The sequence below is a fragment of the Lissotriton helveticus genome, chromosome 10, assembly GCF_964261635.1.
Source record: "Lissotriton helveticus chromosome 10, aLisHel1.1, whole genome shotgun sequence".
Classification (NCBI taxonomy): Eukaryota; Metazoa; Chordata; class Amphibia; order Caudata; family Salamandridae; genus Lissotriton; species Lissotriton helveticus.
The window spans coordinates 599523215-599540693 of NC_136071.1; the positions used below are offsets into that span (position 1 = coordinate 599523215).

The 17479-nt window shown below is 48.8% G+C and overlaps 1 protein-coding gene across 1 annotated transcript in view; it reads right to left on the reverse strand.

Annotated features, from left to right (window-relative positions):
• CREBBP (CREB binding lysine acetyltransferase) overlaps positions 1-17479 on the reverse strand; it is a 1783742-nt gene that overhangs the window by 1311412 nt on the left and 454851 nt on the right. The window contains exon 10 of the mRNA XM_078663125.1: positions 78-276. Coding sequence (XP_078519251.1) covers positions 78-276 — 199 coding nt within the window. The remainder of the gene's footprint in view (positions 1-77; positions 277-17479) is intronic.

Sequence of the window (17479 nt, forward strand, 5' to 3'; positions counted from 1 at the left end):
TAAGCTAGGATGAATTCATCCAGCACATGGTCTACTCAGGGACACTTTGAACAATCATTAATGTAGTCAGTACTCACTGGAGGGTCTAACAGGCTGGACCTGGCCCATAATGGTGGCAGCAGTAACCTGCGGGATAACCGGTGGTGCAGCTCCCGGTGCCTGTAAAGGAGGCTGGTTAGTCAACATCCCTTGCTTCTGTAAGCGAGATCGCCTTTTCTCTTCCAGCTCTTTCTGTATTTTGTAGATCTTCTCGGCTAACAAGTGATAGTATTCATCCTGCAAAATTAAAAATGATAAGACAACATTGTAAATTAAATTGCAAACCGATGTGCACAGTAAACCAAATGTTGCAAATAAAAAAACCAGATGTAGTTGCATTTATGAAGGGTCATAACAGGGTATTTGCTGCAATTAAATATTTTTACATTCCAATCCTTCAAAAACCCACACTGAAACTGCATATGGGAAAGATCAACTGAACGCACCACTCATGGGACAGAAATAAATTCCGGAAATCAGTACTTCAGAATTCACCTTCATATCAAAAAATGTCTGCTTACTCAAGAAAATTACGAAAAAACAGTATTTGAGGAAAATCAAATGGTTTGCTATTGTGCCACTGTCCATTTTCCTTACAATTACATTCAACTCATCTTAAGAAATGGTTGACCATAAAGAAAGGATACTTATTTTGCTATAAGGCAAAGGGAGGATGACATTTGTGAAACCCTAGGAAGAAAATGTATCAATTGCTACCACCAAGAAAACATTTCATTATACTTACATCTGGTCATATTCCAATATACAAATATGGGAATAGATTAAGGAAAGAATCCACAGTAGGCAAGAGCACATTTCAAGACTCACTTGGCTTCCTGATCAAAACTAAGCCCAGCTCTTTGATAAACCATTTACTGACAGAAAGCACGTGAAGGAACTCGGGTAATCCAACATCACTTTGTTACGACCGTGATATGCCTTTTGAAAACCAGAGAAGCAGTCTGAATTCTGAAGTAAAGAGCATTATTACCCTCTGGGGGAACAGGCACTTATAAGCAAAAATCTAGCCAGCCATGTCTTTCAGTCTACGCATCTTAGTCTCCTCTGAAGGTGGGCATTTAAGGGATTTAATAAGTGCAAAGGATTACCTTGGAACAAATCTGCATGTAAGAGAGTTGCGGTTCTTATTCAAAGCATTATCCATGTTGCATACGTTGTGGGGTTTTGGGAAGGCAGTTAAGAGGTAATGTGTTTTAAGAATATCTTCATGCCTGCATATGATCCAAATGCCATAACCCAAGGCGGCCCTGGGTGAGAAAGGGTACTGAAGGCCTCAGCTCAGTGTTTAATGCTTGAACAAAGCACAGATCACAAAAAAGGTCCCATCGTAATGCTTCCCCTTTTCGATATTTTATCACTCCTTCATGACATACCCCTAGTCATTGCATGACTCCATAGTCTGATAACAATGTATTGGACGACAGTTATGTGCAAGCTGTCACAATGCAGCACAGAGCATAAGAATAAAGGGTTTAACAAACTAAAATAACTTAATTAATTGTGAACAGTTTTAAAAGACTACACTTCAAGTTGGAAGAATTCATGTGGGTTGGGTTGCAGAGATGGAAGATATGATGGCTGTTTATCAATTCACCACTATTCAGTACTACAATAAAGAAACGTCCATGACTTGTCACCTCCTACTCAAACATTCCCATATCCATAGGATACATCAGGAGGTTTGAAATCACATTTTCAGTCTGCTTTTGCTTGCCTGGTTGGGTTATAAGATCCATAATCTCAACAGGCATGAAACTGTGAGAAATCCTTTTCAGTTGTACATTCATTAAACACAATACCGCTTTTTCGCACAATCTGTACAACATGGTTCCAGTTCTGAACAAGCATTGAAAATGCAATAGGTCAAACATTTGATTGAGTTAGAGCTATTGGCATTGTAAATAACAACATATTTTACCTATGTGTTATGGAGTGTATGTATCTGGTGTGTAGTTGAATTATGTGGGTTGGAATAGAAATGTTAATTGGGGAATTGTGGAGTGGCTTTGTGTAGTGGAATTATGCGACATGGTATGCAGTCGAACTACGTGGATAGTAACTATGTGATATTGAGTTTACTGAAATTTTGTGGAGTGGGATTGCGTGTTATGGAGAGTATGTGGAATTTTGTGTTGCAGAGTGGTATATAATGGAGCTTAATTATGCGGTGTGCTGTTGAATTTTGTGTAATGATGTGGCATTCTGTGGTGTGGATTGGAAGTATGTGGTGTTGAATTGTGTGGGGTGTAACTGCATGGATAATGAACACTAACTTGTCAAATGAAGCACACCACAGAAGCAACCACTTTCAGCAATCACGCAAGTTGACCTACGCAAAAGAGCAAATATTGAACACAAGCACACAAAAGCAGATACAACGGATAAATGCAGGAACCCTCAGTTCAGGCAGCACTGATGTAGTGCTGCAAAACAATGCAGACAGCTGAGAAACATGCCGCACACAGCTTAAAAACCATAAACATAACAGGAGTAATAATGTAACATAATATAATGCATTTCACTCTGAAGATATAACCTCTCGTGGTTCCTAGGACTTGAATTGGAAATATAGAAGTGCAGGTACTCTCTCCCCTTTTCCCTTCTTGATCTTATTGAGCACTCAAGGCGGAAGTGGTATAGACGGAAGGCATAGAAGAAGCCAAAACTTTACTCGCGCCGAAAAGCATTGCCAATCGTTGGCTGCCTTCAAAACTCCAACGCACAATACTGCGGACATTGCACTTTCTCTTCGGAGGCAAACCGATCTAACCAAGGCTCTCCACACCATGGAAAGACCTTGTGCCACCTCCGGATGGAGACACCATTTGTAATCAACCAGGCACCAATGGCTGAATTTGTCTGCTCTGGCACTCAAAGATCCAGCCAGATGTTGAACCACCAGGGATACGCCCTGATTTTCCAGCCATGTCCAGAGGCTGAGAGCCTCTTGACAAAGGGTCTCAAAGACACCACCCTGCCCAGTTAGTTGCATTATCGCATGACAGTGTTGTTGTCCAGGAACGCCTGCACTACTATTCCTTTGAGAGAGGGAAGAATGCTTTCAGTGACAGTCTAATCGCCCGGAGCTCCAAAAGGTTAATATGGAGACCTGACTGCGCAGGAGAACAGATGACTTATCTCCGCCTCTCCCAGGTGGTCACACCATCACAGGAGTGACGCATCTGTCGCCACCATCAGATCTGGTTGGGGAAGGGAGAGGGAGCCACCACTGCAGTTGCTGTGCAGTCCCCTTCGAAATCTGGGCATAGTCGGAAAGATTCCCCTGATGCTGCGCCCACTGGAACTTCAGGCAGGCAGGACCAGGTTATGGAATTAAGCATCCTGCAAGTCAAAAACGCACATCAAGTCTCCAGGGTCTATGGCAGAGAGGACCTGGGCCAAAGTGAGCATTTTTAACTTTTTCCAAAGGAAGAAGTTGAGAGTCCGAAGTTCTAGGATAGAACGTAGGCTTTTGATTTTTGTGGGCACCAGAAAGTAGCGGGAATAACAACAACGTCCTACTTCTGGCACAGGGACAATTTCTATGACCCCCTTGGCCAATAGAGCCGTAACTTCCTCACGGAGAAGGGCCAAATGATCCTCCTGGATACAGCTGTAGGAGGGTGCCATGGGAGGGTAGTTTTGAAGTGAGGGAGTAGCCCCTTCGGGCTACCTGCAGAACCCACCTGTCCCACGTGATGGACTGCCAGCAGAGGAGGAGATGCGAATCCTGCTTCAGACTGGCCGATGATGGGATTGAAACGTAGGACAAGTAGGGCTTGGAGGCAGTGGCAGAGGGGAAAGGGGTGGACTACACCACCAGCTGGCTCTGTGACCCACTAGGAGGCTGGGCCACACGTCCGCGACCACAAATAAGCAGGACAACTTGCATGACTCGGGGCTGTACAGGACGAGGCTGGGCGCCCCTTCCGTAGGCCACGAAGGGAAGACAGAGGGGGGACAGGTTGTAGCCGTGAGGCTCAAGGATCTGGCTGCAGTCCGAGATTCCTTGAAGCACTCAAGCATGGAGTCTGCCTTCTCGCTGAAAAGGTCAATGCCATACAGGGCATGTCCAGAGTAGATTGGAACTCCCCTGAAAAGCTAGAAGTCCTCAAACCAGCGTAGCGACTCAACTGTTATGCCCAGTGAGTCAGTGTTGTCCAGTCTACAACGAATGGCAAACTTGCGCCTGCAACTGCTTGGGAGACAACAGCCCGGGCCTCCTCCTGGCACTGATGCAGCACCTGCGCAACCGTATCCCAGATGGTATGGGAGTTCGGCTCAAGAGGCAAGCAGTATGCACCGACCACGATGTCAAGCTGAAGGAAAAAAACATACTCTTTCCAAGATGGTTCAGCTTCTTGGATTCCCTAGCCGAGGGCCCAGAAGGGAATGAGCCTTTGGAGGATGAAGCTTGGACAACCAAGCTCTCAGGGGGAGAATGTTGCATAAGGTACGCTGCGTAGCAAGGAGCGGGTCAATGGCGGCAGGCAATTGTCCTGCCCACAGGACCCCCTGTGCTAGACCTGGACCAAGTGCCCAGAAGGACATCAGTGAGGGCTTAATTAAATGGCATCAGAGAAACAGAGGTAGAAGCTGCAAGCTGAGCTCCGTCAGGGGGTTAGTCCTGATTGCCACCCAAGGGAGCTCGAGGCCATGGACCTGGGCTGCCCTTCTCACCACCACTGAGTATGATGCCCCCTCCTCTGTAGCTATGGTAGGGGGAGAAAGCAAGCCAGTGTCAGGTAAAATGTCCAACCTAGTGGCCTCACCTAGGTCCATCCGCCAGTCCATGGGGTCTTCAAGCTGGTCTGTTAAAGGGTTCAGTTGCCCCTCCCAGTCCTCTTCACCACCTCCCGGATCAATATCAACACCAGGGTGAACACAGGGACAAAATTCACTTCCGACGTTGATTGACGCTGGTCTGGCTCTGTGTGCAAGTCAGCGATGAGGCTGGGGTTGACAGTGATCAGCAGCACAGTGTGTGTTGGGTATGTCGCAGCTGAGAAAGACATTAGGGGAAAGTCAAGTTGGAATGACCGATGTCAGTCCGGATCCGATAATGGATCCACGAAAACCCACTTGGGCCGTAACCGCCTGTGTCGAAGGGCTGGGGCCCCCAACCAACTCCATGGGCGCACCAGCAGAGCTGGGCTGCCCAAAGTTGAGGTGCAAGGCATCATAAAACTTTCACAATTGGGCAGGAGACGCTACGGCTCCCGGAAAAATGGAGAGGCACAGTCTCGTCAGAAAGCTCAGGGGACGGAGGTCTAAAGCAATGATGCCCTATGTCCCACTTCAGGTTGGCCAACAGACTGAGTGAAATTTAAAAACGCCTATGCTTCTTCGTCGACTACTTGTGCTTACCTGAACGCCCCTTATGTTTCAAATGGGATGAGGTGTGCGGGATCCACAACCGTTCTAGGGACCTACCTCTCAACTGAGAACGGGAGAGATGCGGAGCAGAGCACCAGGTCTCCCAGGCCCGCTCCTGCAAAGCTTTTGGATTCATGGCCCGGCAATCAGAGTATGACTTTGGGTCATGGTTGTGCTCCAAGCACCAAAGGCACAATTGGTGCGGATCCGTCACAGATATCACCCGATAACCAGATCCGCGGGGGCAGAACAGTCTTTGGCCTCGTGCTCCGGTGAGAGGCAAAGGTTGCACACCTCATGTAGATGGGTGTGGGGAAACTTCGACCTACATCAAGGAGACCTCTTGAATGGCGTCCTTTCCATGAGCCAGAGAGTAAGGCCTAGGTAGGCCCGGAGGCCTTTGTCTACGAAATGAATCGAAGACTTCGAAGTGGTGAAGAGTCACGTCGATGGCGACAGCGATCAAAACAATACCGTCGAACTGGGTGAGGATTGCGCGCCGACGGAAAATCGGTTCCAAACTGGAGCGCTGGAAACAAATCGGAGACCGATGGCGGAAAAAACAATCTGAGGATGGAGCCGATGCCCATGCGCAATATGCTCCAAAGGAGGAGTCACCTATCTCGTGACTTCCAAAGAACTTTTCAGGACAAAAACAAACTGCAAACATCCGGGCCCAACACTAGGTGGCGATCTATGCACAGTGTGTAATCTGCAGCTCATATGCCTCGAACATTACAATTACAATCTTCTATCCCTCCACTATCCTTTTTCAATACAAACTCACATGTCCACGGCTCAAATAATTTCATATTCAGCTATACTAATTTCCCACTAATCTTGTTTGGGTACTGAAGTAGCATGCTACCCACCGAAAAGTGCTCCAAGATATCATCGAAGTAGCAAGCTCTATATAAATGCAAACCCTTCCAGCATCTATCCCTCCACTATCCTTTTTAATCCAAATAACAGCCTAACATGTCCGCTACTAAACTTTATTTAATATTTTCCTATACTAATTCATCACAAATACTTTTTGGGTTCCAGAGTAGCATGCTACTCGACAAAAAAAAGAGCTTTGACGTCTGGTCTGGGGTAGTGAGTGCTATATAAGGAAAATGTTACTTACCCAGTAAGCATCTGTTCTTGGCATGTAGAGCTGTAGATTCACATGCTTTGCATACTCCTGCCATCTGGTGTTAGGTCTAGATGTTTGCAAGTTGCTTTTCTTCGAAGAAGTCTTTCCAGTCACGAGGTAAGGTGGCTCCTCCTTTCAGTGATAGTGTGCCTGGGCATGGACTTCATTGTTAGATTGCTTTCCCGCAGAGAGTGAGAATGGAGTTAGTAAGTGTAGAATAAACATGTCCATGCGTATGTATATGAGTAAGAAACTGCAACAGGTATAAGTACACGGGGAGGCGGGTGGGCGCATGTGAATCTACAGCTCCACATGCCAAGAACAGATGCCAGATGCACATTGGGTAAGTAACATTTTCTGTTCTAGGCATGTGAGCTGAATGCACAAGTTACTTACCTTCGGTAACGATATATCAGTAAGAAACAGTAGTTAGTGTTAAATTCCCCCAGGCGTCAGACTGGATTGGAAAGTTTTCGTCAGCAGTACCCTTAGGCTCCGCTAGGCGTTGTCTGCAGCTCCACGTCTGTCGTCGTCGTCGTCGTCGTCGTGCTCATCGGGATGACGTCGGAGTACTTCGACGCCGCCCTCGCGCGTGGACGTCAGTTCTGTACATAGCTTTCCGCGCCAGGAATGCAGAGCCATGATAGAAACCGACACTGGCGCCATGAAACTAGGGCCCTGAAAGGGATGTCCTTAACCCTAGATATCGGTTCGCAGAACTGGGAGGATCGGTGGGGCGGTAAGGAATCTAACACGAACTACTGTTTCTTACAAATATATCGTTAACGAAGGTAAGTAACTTGTGCATCTGAAAGAAACAGGTTAGTGTTAGATTCCTTACCTTAGAATAGATACCCCAGCAATACCAACCCCGGTGGTAGGTCTGCGAACCAGATCACACCAGAAAGTCCTGGAGAACGGAACGGACGAAAAAGCCATCTCTCCGGACTTGGCTGTCCAGGAAGTAGTGTCTAGCAGACATGTGCAGCGAGGCCCACGTAGCTGCCAGGCAGATGTCCTGCAAGGGGACTCCCCGACCCAGGGCAGTAGCAGCCGCCGTGGCCCAAGTGGAATGGGCGCGCAGCCCAACTTGAGGCTCCTTTTTCGACAAGGAGTAGCAAACCTTGATGCGCAAGACGACCCACCGAGAGATGGTCCACTTGTGCACTGCCCGTCCTTTCTTTGCGCCCACGTAACCAACAAATAGCTGGTCGTCCACCCGGAACTGGCGTGTGTGGGCCAGATTGAATGATAGCGCACGTTTTGGGTCCAGACGGGGGAGCCTCTTTCGAGGGATGCGGATAGAAGGTGGGCAAGGTGATGGACTGCCCGATATGAAAGGCTGTGACCACCTTGGGCAGGAAAGAAGGGCGAGTCCTCAGAACAACCTTGTCCAGATGGACAGAGAGGAAAGGAGGTTTAGAAGATAGAGCCTGGAGCTCACTCGCTCTCCTGGCAGAGGTGATGGCAACCAGGAATGCAGTCTTAAGAGTCAGAAGTAGAAGAGGACAGTTATGAAGTGGCTCAAAAGGAGCGCACATCAGATACGTTAGAACAAGATTCAAGTCCCACTGAGGCATCACGAAGGGAAGAGGAGGGAACATGTGTGTGATGCCTTTCAAGAATCTATGTACAACAGGGGACTTGAAAAGAGAAGGCTGATCAGGAAGCCTTAAGTAGGCTGAAATGGCCAAGAGGTAGCCCTTGATAGTGCCCAGAGCAGAGCCCTGCTGGGCAAGAAAAAAAAGTAAGTAGGGGGGGCAGAGTGGATCCACAGCATTTGCTGTGCACCATGCCACAAATTTGTTCCACCTACAGGTGTATACCGTTTTTGTGGAGGGACGCCTGGCTGCCAGAAACACATCGCAAACTTCAGGAGGCAAGTAAAATGGCCTCAACTGCCGCCGCTCAATCTCCACGCATGTAGGTGGAGAATGGACAGGTTCCAGTGGAGGACCGTCCCCTGCTGCTGCGACAGAAGGTCCTCCTGAAGAGGCAGACTAATCGGGCGTACGACTGACATGCTGAGTAGCTCGTGATACCAGTACCTTCGTGCCCTGTCCGGAGCCACAAGGAGGACTTGGGCCCGGTCTCGCCTGATCTTCTTCAGCACTCTGGGCAGAAGTGGTATAGGCAGAAAGGCGTACAACAGACCGCAGCTCCACTCGCGACGAAAAGCGTCGCCGAGCGAGTGCCGCCTTGGAAATTCCAACGCGCAGAACTGATGACATTGCTCGTTCTCTTCTGTGGCGAATAGATCTAACCAAGGCTCTCCCCACTGCTGAAAGAGACCTAGCACCACGTCCGAGTTCAGATGCCATTTGTGATCCATCATGCACCGGCGGCTGAGTTTGGCCCCCCTGGCGTTCAGGGAACCTGCCAGGTGATGAACCACCAGGGTGACGCCCTGTTGTTCCAGCCATTGCTAGAGGCGCAGAGCCTCCTGTCAAAGGGTCCACGACCACACCCCGCCCTGTTTGTTGCAGTACCACATGGCGGTGGTGTTGTCTGAACACCTGCACTACACATCCCCGGACAGAGGGAAGGAATGCCTTCAGTGCAAGTCGGATCGCCTGCAGCTCCAGAAGGTTGATATGGAGCCGGGACTCCGCCAGAGACGAGAGGCCTCTGATCTCCCTCTCTCCCATGTGGCCCCCCCCCATCCCAGGAGTGACGCATCCGTCACTACATGCTCCGGTTGGGGTAGGGAGAGAGATCTGCCGCTGACCCAATCGCGGTTCGTGGGCCACCACTGCAACTGACTTGCAGTGCCCTCTGAGATCAGGACGTGGTCGGACAGGTTGCCCTGATGTTGTGCCCACTGAAACTTCAGGTCCCACTGCAGAGCCCACATCCGCCACCTGGCGTGAAGCACCAGAAGGATGCAGGAGGCCATCAGCCTCAGGAGCCGCAGCGTCAACCTGACCGAAACTCGGGATAAAGTCTGAAAGATCGGAATGAGAGCCTGAATATCCCAAACCTGCTGTTCGGGGGGAAAATCCCGAAACTGCGCCGAGTTCAGAACCGCTCCGATGAAAAGGAGCTTAAGAGAGGGGCACAGGTGTGACTTTGGCACGTTGATGGAGAACCCCAGCGAGTGCAGGAGGTCGGCCATAGTCTGGAGGTGGGAGATGACTGTCTGGGGTGAGCCCGCCTTCAACAACCAGTCATCGAGATAGGGGAAGACTGAAACCCCTGATCTGCGCAGATGAGATGCGACCACCGCCATCACTCGTGAACACCCGAGGGGCGCTGGTAAGGCCGAAAGAAGGCACGGTAAACTGTAAGTGCTCGTGGCCTACCGTGAACCGCAGGTAGCGCCGGTCGGCCGGCAGGACGGGGATGTGGAAAGACGTGTTCTTTAAGTCCAACACTACCATCCAGTGTCCTGGGTCCAGGGCAGCTAGGACCTGAGCCAAAGTCAGCATCTTGAACTTCTCCATCCGGAGGAAGCCGTTGACGCTGTGTAGGTCCAAGATAGGACGTAGGCCTCCTTTGGCCTTCTTGGGTACAAGAAAGTAGTGGGAATAGCAACCACGTCCTACTTCTGGCCCAGGAACGAGCTCAATGGCCCTCTTGGCCAAGAGGGCCATAATTTCCTCCTGCAGAAGTTACAAGTGATCCCTCGACATGCGGTGGTACTGTGGTAGCATGGCTGGAGGGGTCGCCTCGAAGGGGAGGGAGTAGCCCCTTCGGATGATTTGCAGCACCCACCTGTCCGACGTGATGGTGCGCCAGAGGAGGAGGTGATGGAGAACCCTGCCCTCCCCCCCCCACACACTGGCGTCGAATGGGCCTGAAATGCCGGACTAGGAAGGCTTAGAGGCAGATGCTGCGGGAGCGGATGTGGACTGACCCTGCCATTGTCCCCCGGCACCGCCACAGCGGTTACCACGTCTGCAACCGCGTTGAGACTGGTTCTGCGGGCTGTGGCTGGCTGGATGTGTGGGGGCGCCTCTTCTTTGGCCACGAAAAGGGCGAAAAGCGAAAGTTTGATGGTGCTGGCCTAGGCACAAGGACTTGGCCGTAGCCCTGGAGTCCTTGAAACGTTCCAGCGCACCATCCGCTTTGACGCCAAAAAGGCGCCGGCCATCGAAGGGCATGTCCATGAGCAAGGCCTGGACATCCCCCGAAAAGTAGGTGGACCTCAGCCAGGCGTGGCGGCGAACCGCCACCGTCGTTGCAATCGCTCTACCCAGCGAGTCCGTGGTGTCAAGTCCACATCTAATTGAGTACCGTGCTGCATCCCGCCCTTCCGCCAGGGCTTGGGCGAGCTTTGCCCGGGCCTCCTCCGGACACTGTGGCAGCACATCCACAACTGTATCCCACAGAGAGTGGGTTTAACGGCCCAAAAGGCAGGCGGTGTGACAGACCGCAGCCCGAAACTCAGAGAGAAGAACAGTTTCTTCCCAAACTGATCATACCTTTTGGATTCCCGATCCGGAGGAGCGGTCGGGAATGCGGTCTGGGACGTAGAGGCCTGGATCACCAGGCTCTCGCGGGTGGGGTGCACAGACAGAAAGCTATGGGTTGCCCTGAGCCGGGCGGTGGAGTCAAGCCACGTTCTGTTCCACAGGGAGGCCTGTGGAGGGCTTGGGCCAGGTGCCCAGCAGAACATCAGTGAGGGCTTCGTTAAACGGCAGTGAAAGCGGAGGAGCTTTCCTGCGGTTTGAGCACCTCCGTGAGGAGGTTAGTCCTCACGGCCGCGACAGGGAGCTCAAGAGCCAAGGCCTTGGCCACCCTGTTCAACACCACGCTGTAAGCAGCCCCCTCCTCCAAAGCCACGGAGGGAGGAGAGACAAATCCAGTGTCGGCGAAGTGTCCAGAGGGTCCTCAGACCCCTCCCAGTCCTCCTCGTCATCCATCTCGAAGTGTCCAGACCACTGGCCTCCCTTAGCTCTTCTGCCCAGTCCTGACTCAACTGGCACTGCAGTGCCAGAGGGTCCTCAGACCCCTCCCAGTCCTCCTCGTCATCCATCTCTTGATAATCAGGTAAAAATGATGGAGCCGGGTCGAGGGTGAAGGCCTCACCCATCGGCAACGGAGACTCTGGGAGTTACCCCTTTGTTTGAAGCAGGTTCTTTAAAGGCTTCTTTGCCTTGATCCAGGATACTGGGCAACATAGGCAGATATTGTGTCCCGTGTGTTGCAGGTGCTAGGGTTTCCAGTAGGAAATATGTATCCCCCTTTTCTTCCTCTAAGGGAACACTTAATTGGTTTGCTGCCCTTTTTACAATGTCCTTATAGAAAGTAATGTCATCTGGGGGTGATGCATTCGAAGGGTAGCAGCAGATTTCTTCCTCTGTACTCTCTGTGTCAAGGTCATTCCATGTATCCTCAAAGGTTTTGGAGTTTTCCTCTTCCTCCGGTACGTCTCCGTATTCCTCGGGATCTTCGCCCCGAGGTTCCGGTATTGGTGGAGATTCAAAGATACCTTCTTCCTCCCTCTCGGCGTCTTCTGCTTCTTCAGCGTCTAGGTTTTCCGGTTCGGCAGCCTGTGTATTATGGATTCCAAAATCCTTTAGTGAAGCGTAAAATCCTTTTTCTTTTGTATGAGCGTAGTCATCTCCTCCTCGAGTCTTCTACTTTTCCTTTCGACCTAGAGGGGCCTCTTGGCGTTGGATGCTGGGGACTTTCTTTTTTCCCCGGCGTCAACGTCAGTCTTCGGCGGTGTTGTGCCCGTCTTTGCGGGTTAGTTGTCGACCCTTGGCTTCGGTGCCTTTGGCGATTTTCCCTCTTCGCTAACCTTTGGATGGGTTCCGTGGTATTTTTTTTTTAAATCACGGCTGACCCTCGATCACCTTTTTGCTCGGCATCGGGGCTGCCATGGGTGCCTTATGTTCATGGTCCTTCGGTTCCTACTGATCTTAATGGTGTCTTACCTTCTCCGTCTTCTTTTTTGACTCTCTCACCTTCTTTTCGGCGTTGATCTTTTCGAAGTCCTTTTCTAGGATCTTGACGTCCGATCCTTCGTGTGTGAACTCTGCTGGAGTTCCCTGCTCTACTTCGTTGCTAGCGAAGCCCAGGTCGGTCATGGAAGGTTTCTTCGTCGACTGTGGCATTGTGGTGTAGTGGGCCTGTCTTTGGTTTCGGCGTGTCCTGAGCGTCTTCGGCTGGAACACTGCGCAGGCCTCACAGTCCTTGTTCTGATGATCTTCAGGTAAAGGTTGCACACGTCGTGTGGGTCGTGTTGTGCGTATTTGTGGTGGCACTTGGTTCAGAATCATTTAGAGGTATTCTCCATGACCCCTACCTCGCCATTTGTGGACTAGAGTAGTTCCCTAGTGTTCAAACGGATGCTCTGCTCCTGCCTTTGGCTACGACGGTTGATCGATTATACTTTGAAATTTTTCTTTTGAGCCTCCCAACTTGCTTCCAGACCCAGCGGCAGAAAAAATAATCTGAAGATGGCCACCACGCACGTCGACCTCCAGGATACCGTCTGACGTCGAACAGGAAACGTACCTAGCACCAAATGGTGGTCGACAGCGACCAAAACAAGAGAAAAAAAAAGACAATTACGGACCCAACCACTTGATGGCGGAATGATGTACAGCATGTGAATCCAGAAAAGGATACAGGCTGCAAAACCACTTTGTCAAGCTGGAAAAAGGTTCTTCTATGGTTAGTGCCTGTAGCTCACCCACTCTCCTCAGTGTGGTAATTGAGGAAAGCTTTGGGGACAGGAGTTGGCATAACGGCTAGGGCGGTCGACCTCGAATCTGGGGAACTGGACTCGAGTCTTGGCAACGACGCTGAACATCCTGTGATTCTGGGCAAATCACTTAATGTCCCCGTGCCGAACAAAACAAGCATTTGCAATGCAATAGGTCTTGCATTTTCGAAACTTTAACCTATTGGTATTGTAAACGACAATGCCTTTCATTACTGCAGGTTTTTTATACATAAATAATAGGCATTGTCATTTACAATGCCAATAGCTCAATATCTCACAATTGCGAGACCTATTGCATTGCAAATGTTTGTTGAAAAATGCAGTTGAGGGGTTCATCCTGATTTCAGTGGGCAGAAAATTCCAAATTCTCGGGGTGATACCCAAAAAAACTTGATTGTAAGTTTTCTTTTTATTGAACTATGAAGTCTTGAATTCTATACACCTGGAGGGCCGAATTATATGTCCTGTACGTACATTTGACTCCCATAAATGATGGAATATGGTAAACCAAATGGCTCGGTGGCTGCAACTGCCCTTAAGTCAGCATAGAAAGCCAACCCTTTCTTTCTGGTGGATTTTTTCTTCCAGGGAGATGGTCCCTCTACCCTTAGAAACATTTGATAGTTGAGTAAGAGGAGTCCTTCACTGGTGGAAACATCACTCAAGCTATTCAACAATAAAGATGCGTTTCTTTTTCAAGTGTTTAGCCTTTTGAAATTCGTACTGCTATCCCCTAATACCCCTCACCAGCCCAACCCCTCCCCCCATAGCTGTGGACTAGAAGGGTAAATCCTTGATTCTCAAAAACTGCTATCAGCTGATTAAGCCAAACCCACACTTCTTGGAACCATAGCCGCAGGTTCGGTGATGAATCCCTAACAATGCACGTCATTTGGGACATCAGCAGGCTGGTGGTCATGTTCAGGGGACACTTCAGTCTGATACGAAACAAATTGTTTTTATGCTCGCTCCGAGACACTTGTAACCCTCCTCTTTCCATGTTGTGTCTCTCACCCTCCCATCCTCTCTCTCTCCCGATCTATGCACAGATATAAATTCAGCAGCCCACATGGCTCGAACATTGTGTAACCTTTTTTAATAATGTATCCTGCAACTATGATCTTATATTCATTTAAAGCGCTCTGATACCTCTGGCTCGAGCCAGCGCTATATAAAACCTTTATAATAAATAAGCAATAGACTTTCAGATGCAATAGATACAGTTCTTGCAATATGCAGCACAAACTTAACAAAATAACATTTACTTTACGAATGTTTTTCTTACTCGGGGCTGGATCGCTGGAACAAAACGTTTGACACTCCCTTCACAGAGGAGGAGTGGGAGACCTGTTGTACTAGTACGCTCACCCCAAATGACAATCTTCGCCTGTTACATTACAAATGCCTACATCAGACATATTATACCCCTGCCCGATTGTATAAATATGGTCTCCGCACAGATGCACAATGTCAAAGATGTGGTAATGATAATGCCAATTTTATTCATCTTGCCAGGTTCTGTACGCTAATTAGAACATATTGGGCAGAGGTCGTGGAAATATTGGGTAAAATGGTAGGAGTTACTATTGACCGTACGATAGTAGTGTCTCCTGGGACTAATCAAGGATATCCGTGTTATGAAGAACAAATTTTGCATGGTAACCCTCCTAGCTAAACGGAGAATCTCGCTACACGGGGCAGCAGGGAAACACCAAAAATCAAGCAATGGCTTAACCGCATCGGTGCGGCGCATTTTCCCGCTGTGCGCTGAAGATTCGTAAATACCGCGGTTCACGACGAGCTCAGCTCGTCATCAGCGTACGAGAGGTGTACGTCATGACGAGCTGAGCTCGTCATTCGCGTCGATGTGGTTAAGGATATGGCCTACTACAAAGACACCCTGAAAACTTATGAGGAAGAGCTGTCCACTGGCTCTAAACCACAAGACTACTGGATGTTTCTGGTGGACTATCTGAAGGCAAATCCAACTGATTAACTGCACATGAATGTAGAACATGTAAAAATATGTTTGAAGGTGCTATGAATACTATGCTATGTACTGTCTGGTAGCATGCAATCTGTTGTACTCTGTATGCTGAGGTTCTGTTTCGGACAATGTATGTTGTTAATAAAATTATAAATAAGAAATAATAAAAAAAAAAATCCTGTCCACGGGAGCCTCCATGTTGGGCCTGGACCACATGCCCAAAAGGATGTTGAGAGAGCCTCATCGAAATGCAGCAGGGCCTCAGAAGAGCTTGCAGCCGGTTGAAGCACCTCTGTCAGGAGGTTTGTCTTGACCGCCACCATAGGAAGCTCGAGGTTAAGAGCCCCAGCCACCCTACGCCACACCACTGCGTATGACGCTCCCTCCTCCGTAGCCACGGTAGGTGGAGACAACGTGCCAAGGTCAGGTGAAGTGTCAAGACCACTGACAACCCCAAGTTACTCTCTTCAGTCCTTGTCAGAACCTAGCTGATCAGTTAACATGTCCACTGACCCCTCCCAGTCCTCATCGTCTGGTTGCCACTCAGGTTGAAAAGAGGCTTCAGGAATGAACAGGGGAACAAAAACCCTGCCTGGCGCCGGGTCTGGCATTGGACGACGCCGGTCCGGCATTACGTCAAGAAGGAGGCTGGCGCCGAACGCGAAAGTGGTGCATTCGGAAGGGGCACCGGTGGAGGTGTAACTAGGGTGTGGTTGCTTTGCTGGAACATAATTTTCCCAGATTCTTATGAATCACTAAGACCTGACAATCATTACCTGTATCTTTATTTCCTTGAGGCCAATCAAGTCCATCTGAAGCTGTACCATGAATGGCACCTTTGGTTTGTAGCTCAGGTTATTGTATTAAGGTTTTCAGGAAGCGCCCCAGTTTGCGGTTGCAGCTGTGTTGGTAGCAATCTCTTTTATAAATCCTGCATCATTTGCTTCTTTGATTGTTATAAATCAGTGAGCACTTGAGTCATCTGTGAAACTGATGGCTGACATATATTCCGATCTGGTGGCTGGATGTAATATGTGGTACCCAATAACCATAAGGTTCAGAATCTTCGCCTGAACCCTCATTTACAAATGGAATACCTTAATCAGCCAGGCCTTCAGCCCGAAAGGCCAAGTCTGAGTGGTCACCATAGTCATCAGAATATTATTGTTCAATATCTGATTCTTGTTCAGAAAAAGATTCATCATTAGAAGATTTTGAAGAGGAGTAATCAAGTTACTGTTCTGACAGTTCTGGCGTAATGCAAATTGGTGGCATCAGCTGCAGTAATGGTAGTGTTGCACTGATGGGTGTTTGTGGTAAGGCTGTGCTTCTAGTCGTTATCTTTGAAGCATCAGTAGTAAATGCAGTCAAAGTAGCTGGTATCTCTTTGGGTTCATCAAATGGAGGTACAGTTTCTGCCATTAATGGAGATCTGATAATCAACGGGTGTTGTGTGAGACTGATTTAATCAATGGCATTTGTTTGATGGTGGACTGTAAAACTTGTGGAGAAAACTTTAGACAAGCACTTCATCAACTAATGATGTTTCGGAGATGATGGATGTGTAATCAACAGTGTGGTCAGAGGGTATTGAGTCGTCGACTGTAAAACCCTGGCCATCGAAAGAGCACCTGTTTTACAAAAGGAGTCTGTCAATGACAAGGAGACCGCCGTTCTTGTAGAACCCCCTCAACACATATTAAGAGTGTATAGGCAACAATGCCATCAGTGATGGCAGCTTTGTTGAAGGTCAGTAAAAGAATATTCACACGTGGAGGCTGTGATTTTGAGTCTTTGAATTTCTTTTTTTTCCCACTAGAGAACCTCCAAAATGTGAATTCCTGGTCACACCGTGACCAGGTGCTAGCCCCTTCAGAGCAGATGCTTTCTTGGTGAGTTTTAGAAAGAGTTCTGAGGAGGTTGGATTTTATTTATTTATTTAAAAGGTTTTATATAGCGCTGGCTGGACCCAAGGGTATCAGAGCGCTTTCCAAGGTTTGGTAATGGAAAATTGCAATATAACATTTGTACAATGAGGAAATAAACAAGACAATTAGAACATTTTAAACAGTATCATTATTAAATGAGGTAAATTAATTAGGAATACATTAGGCAACAACAGGTCATAGATAGCAAGACTAGCAAAGTTGGTTAGTGATTAAGAAGGGGGAGAGAGTGAGTGTAGAGGGCGACTGTGGAGAGTGAAGGGTACGGGAAAAGCAGGTGGGAACTACCAGAACAA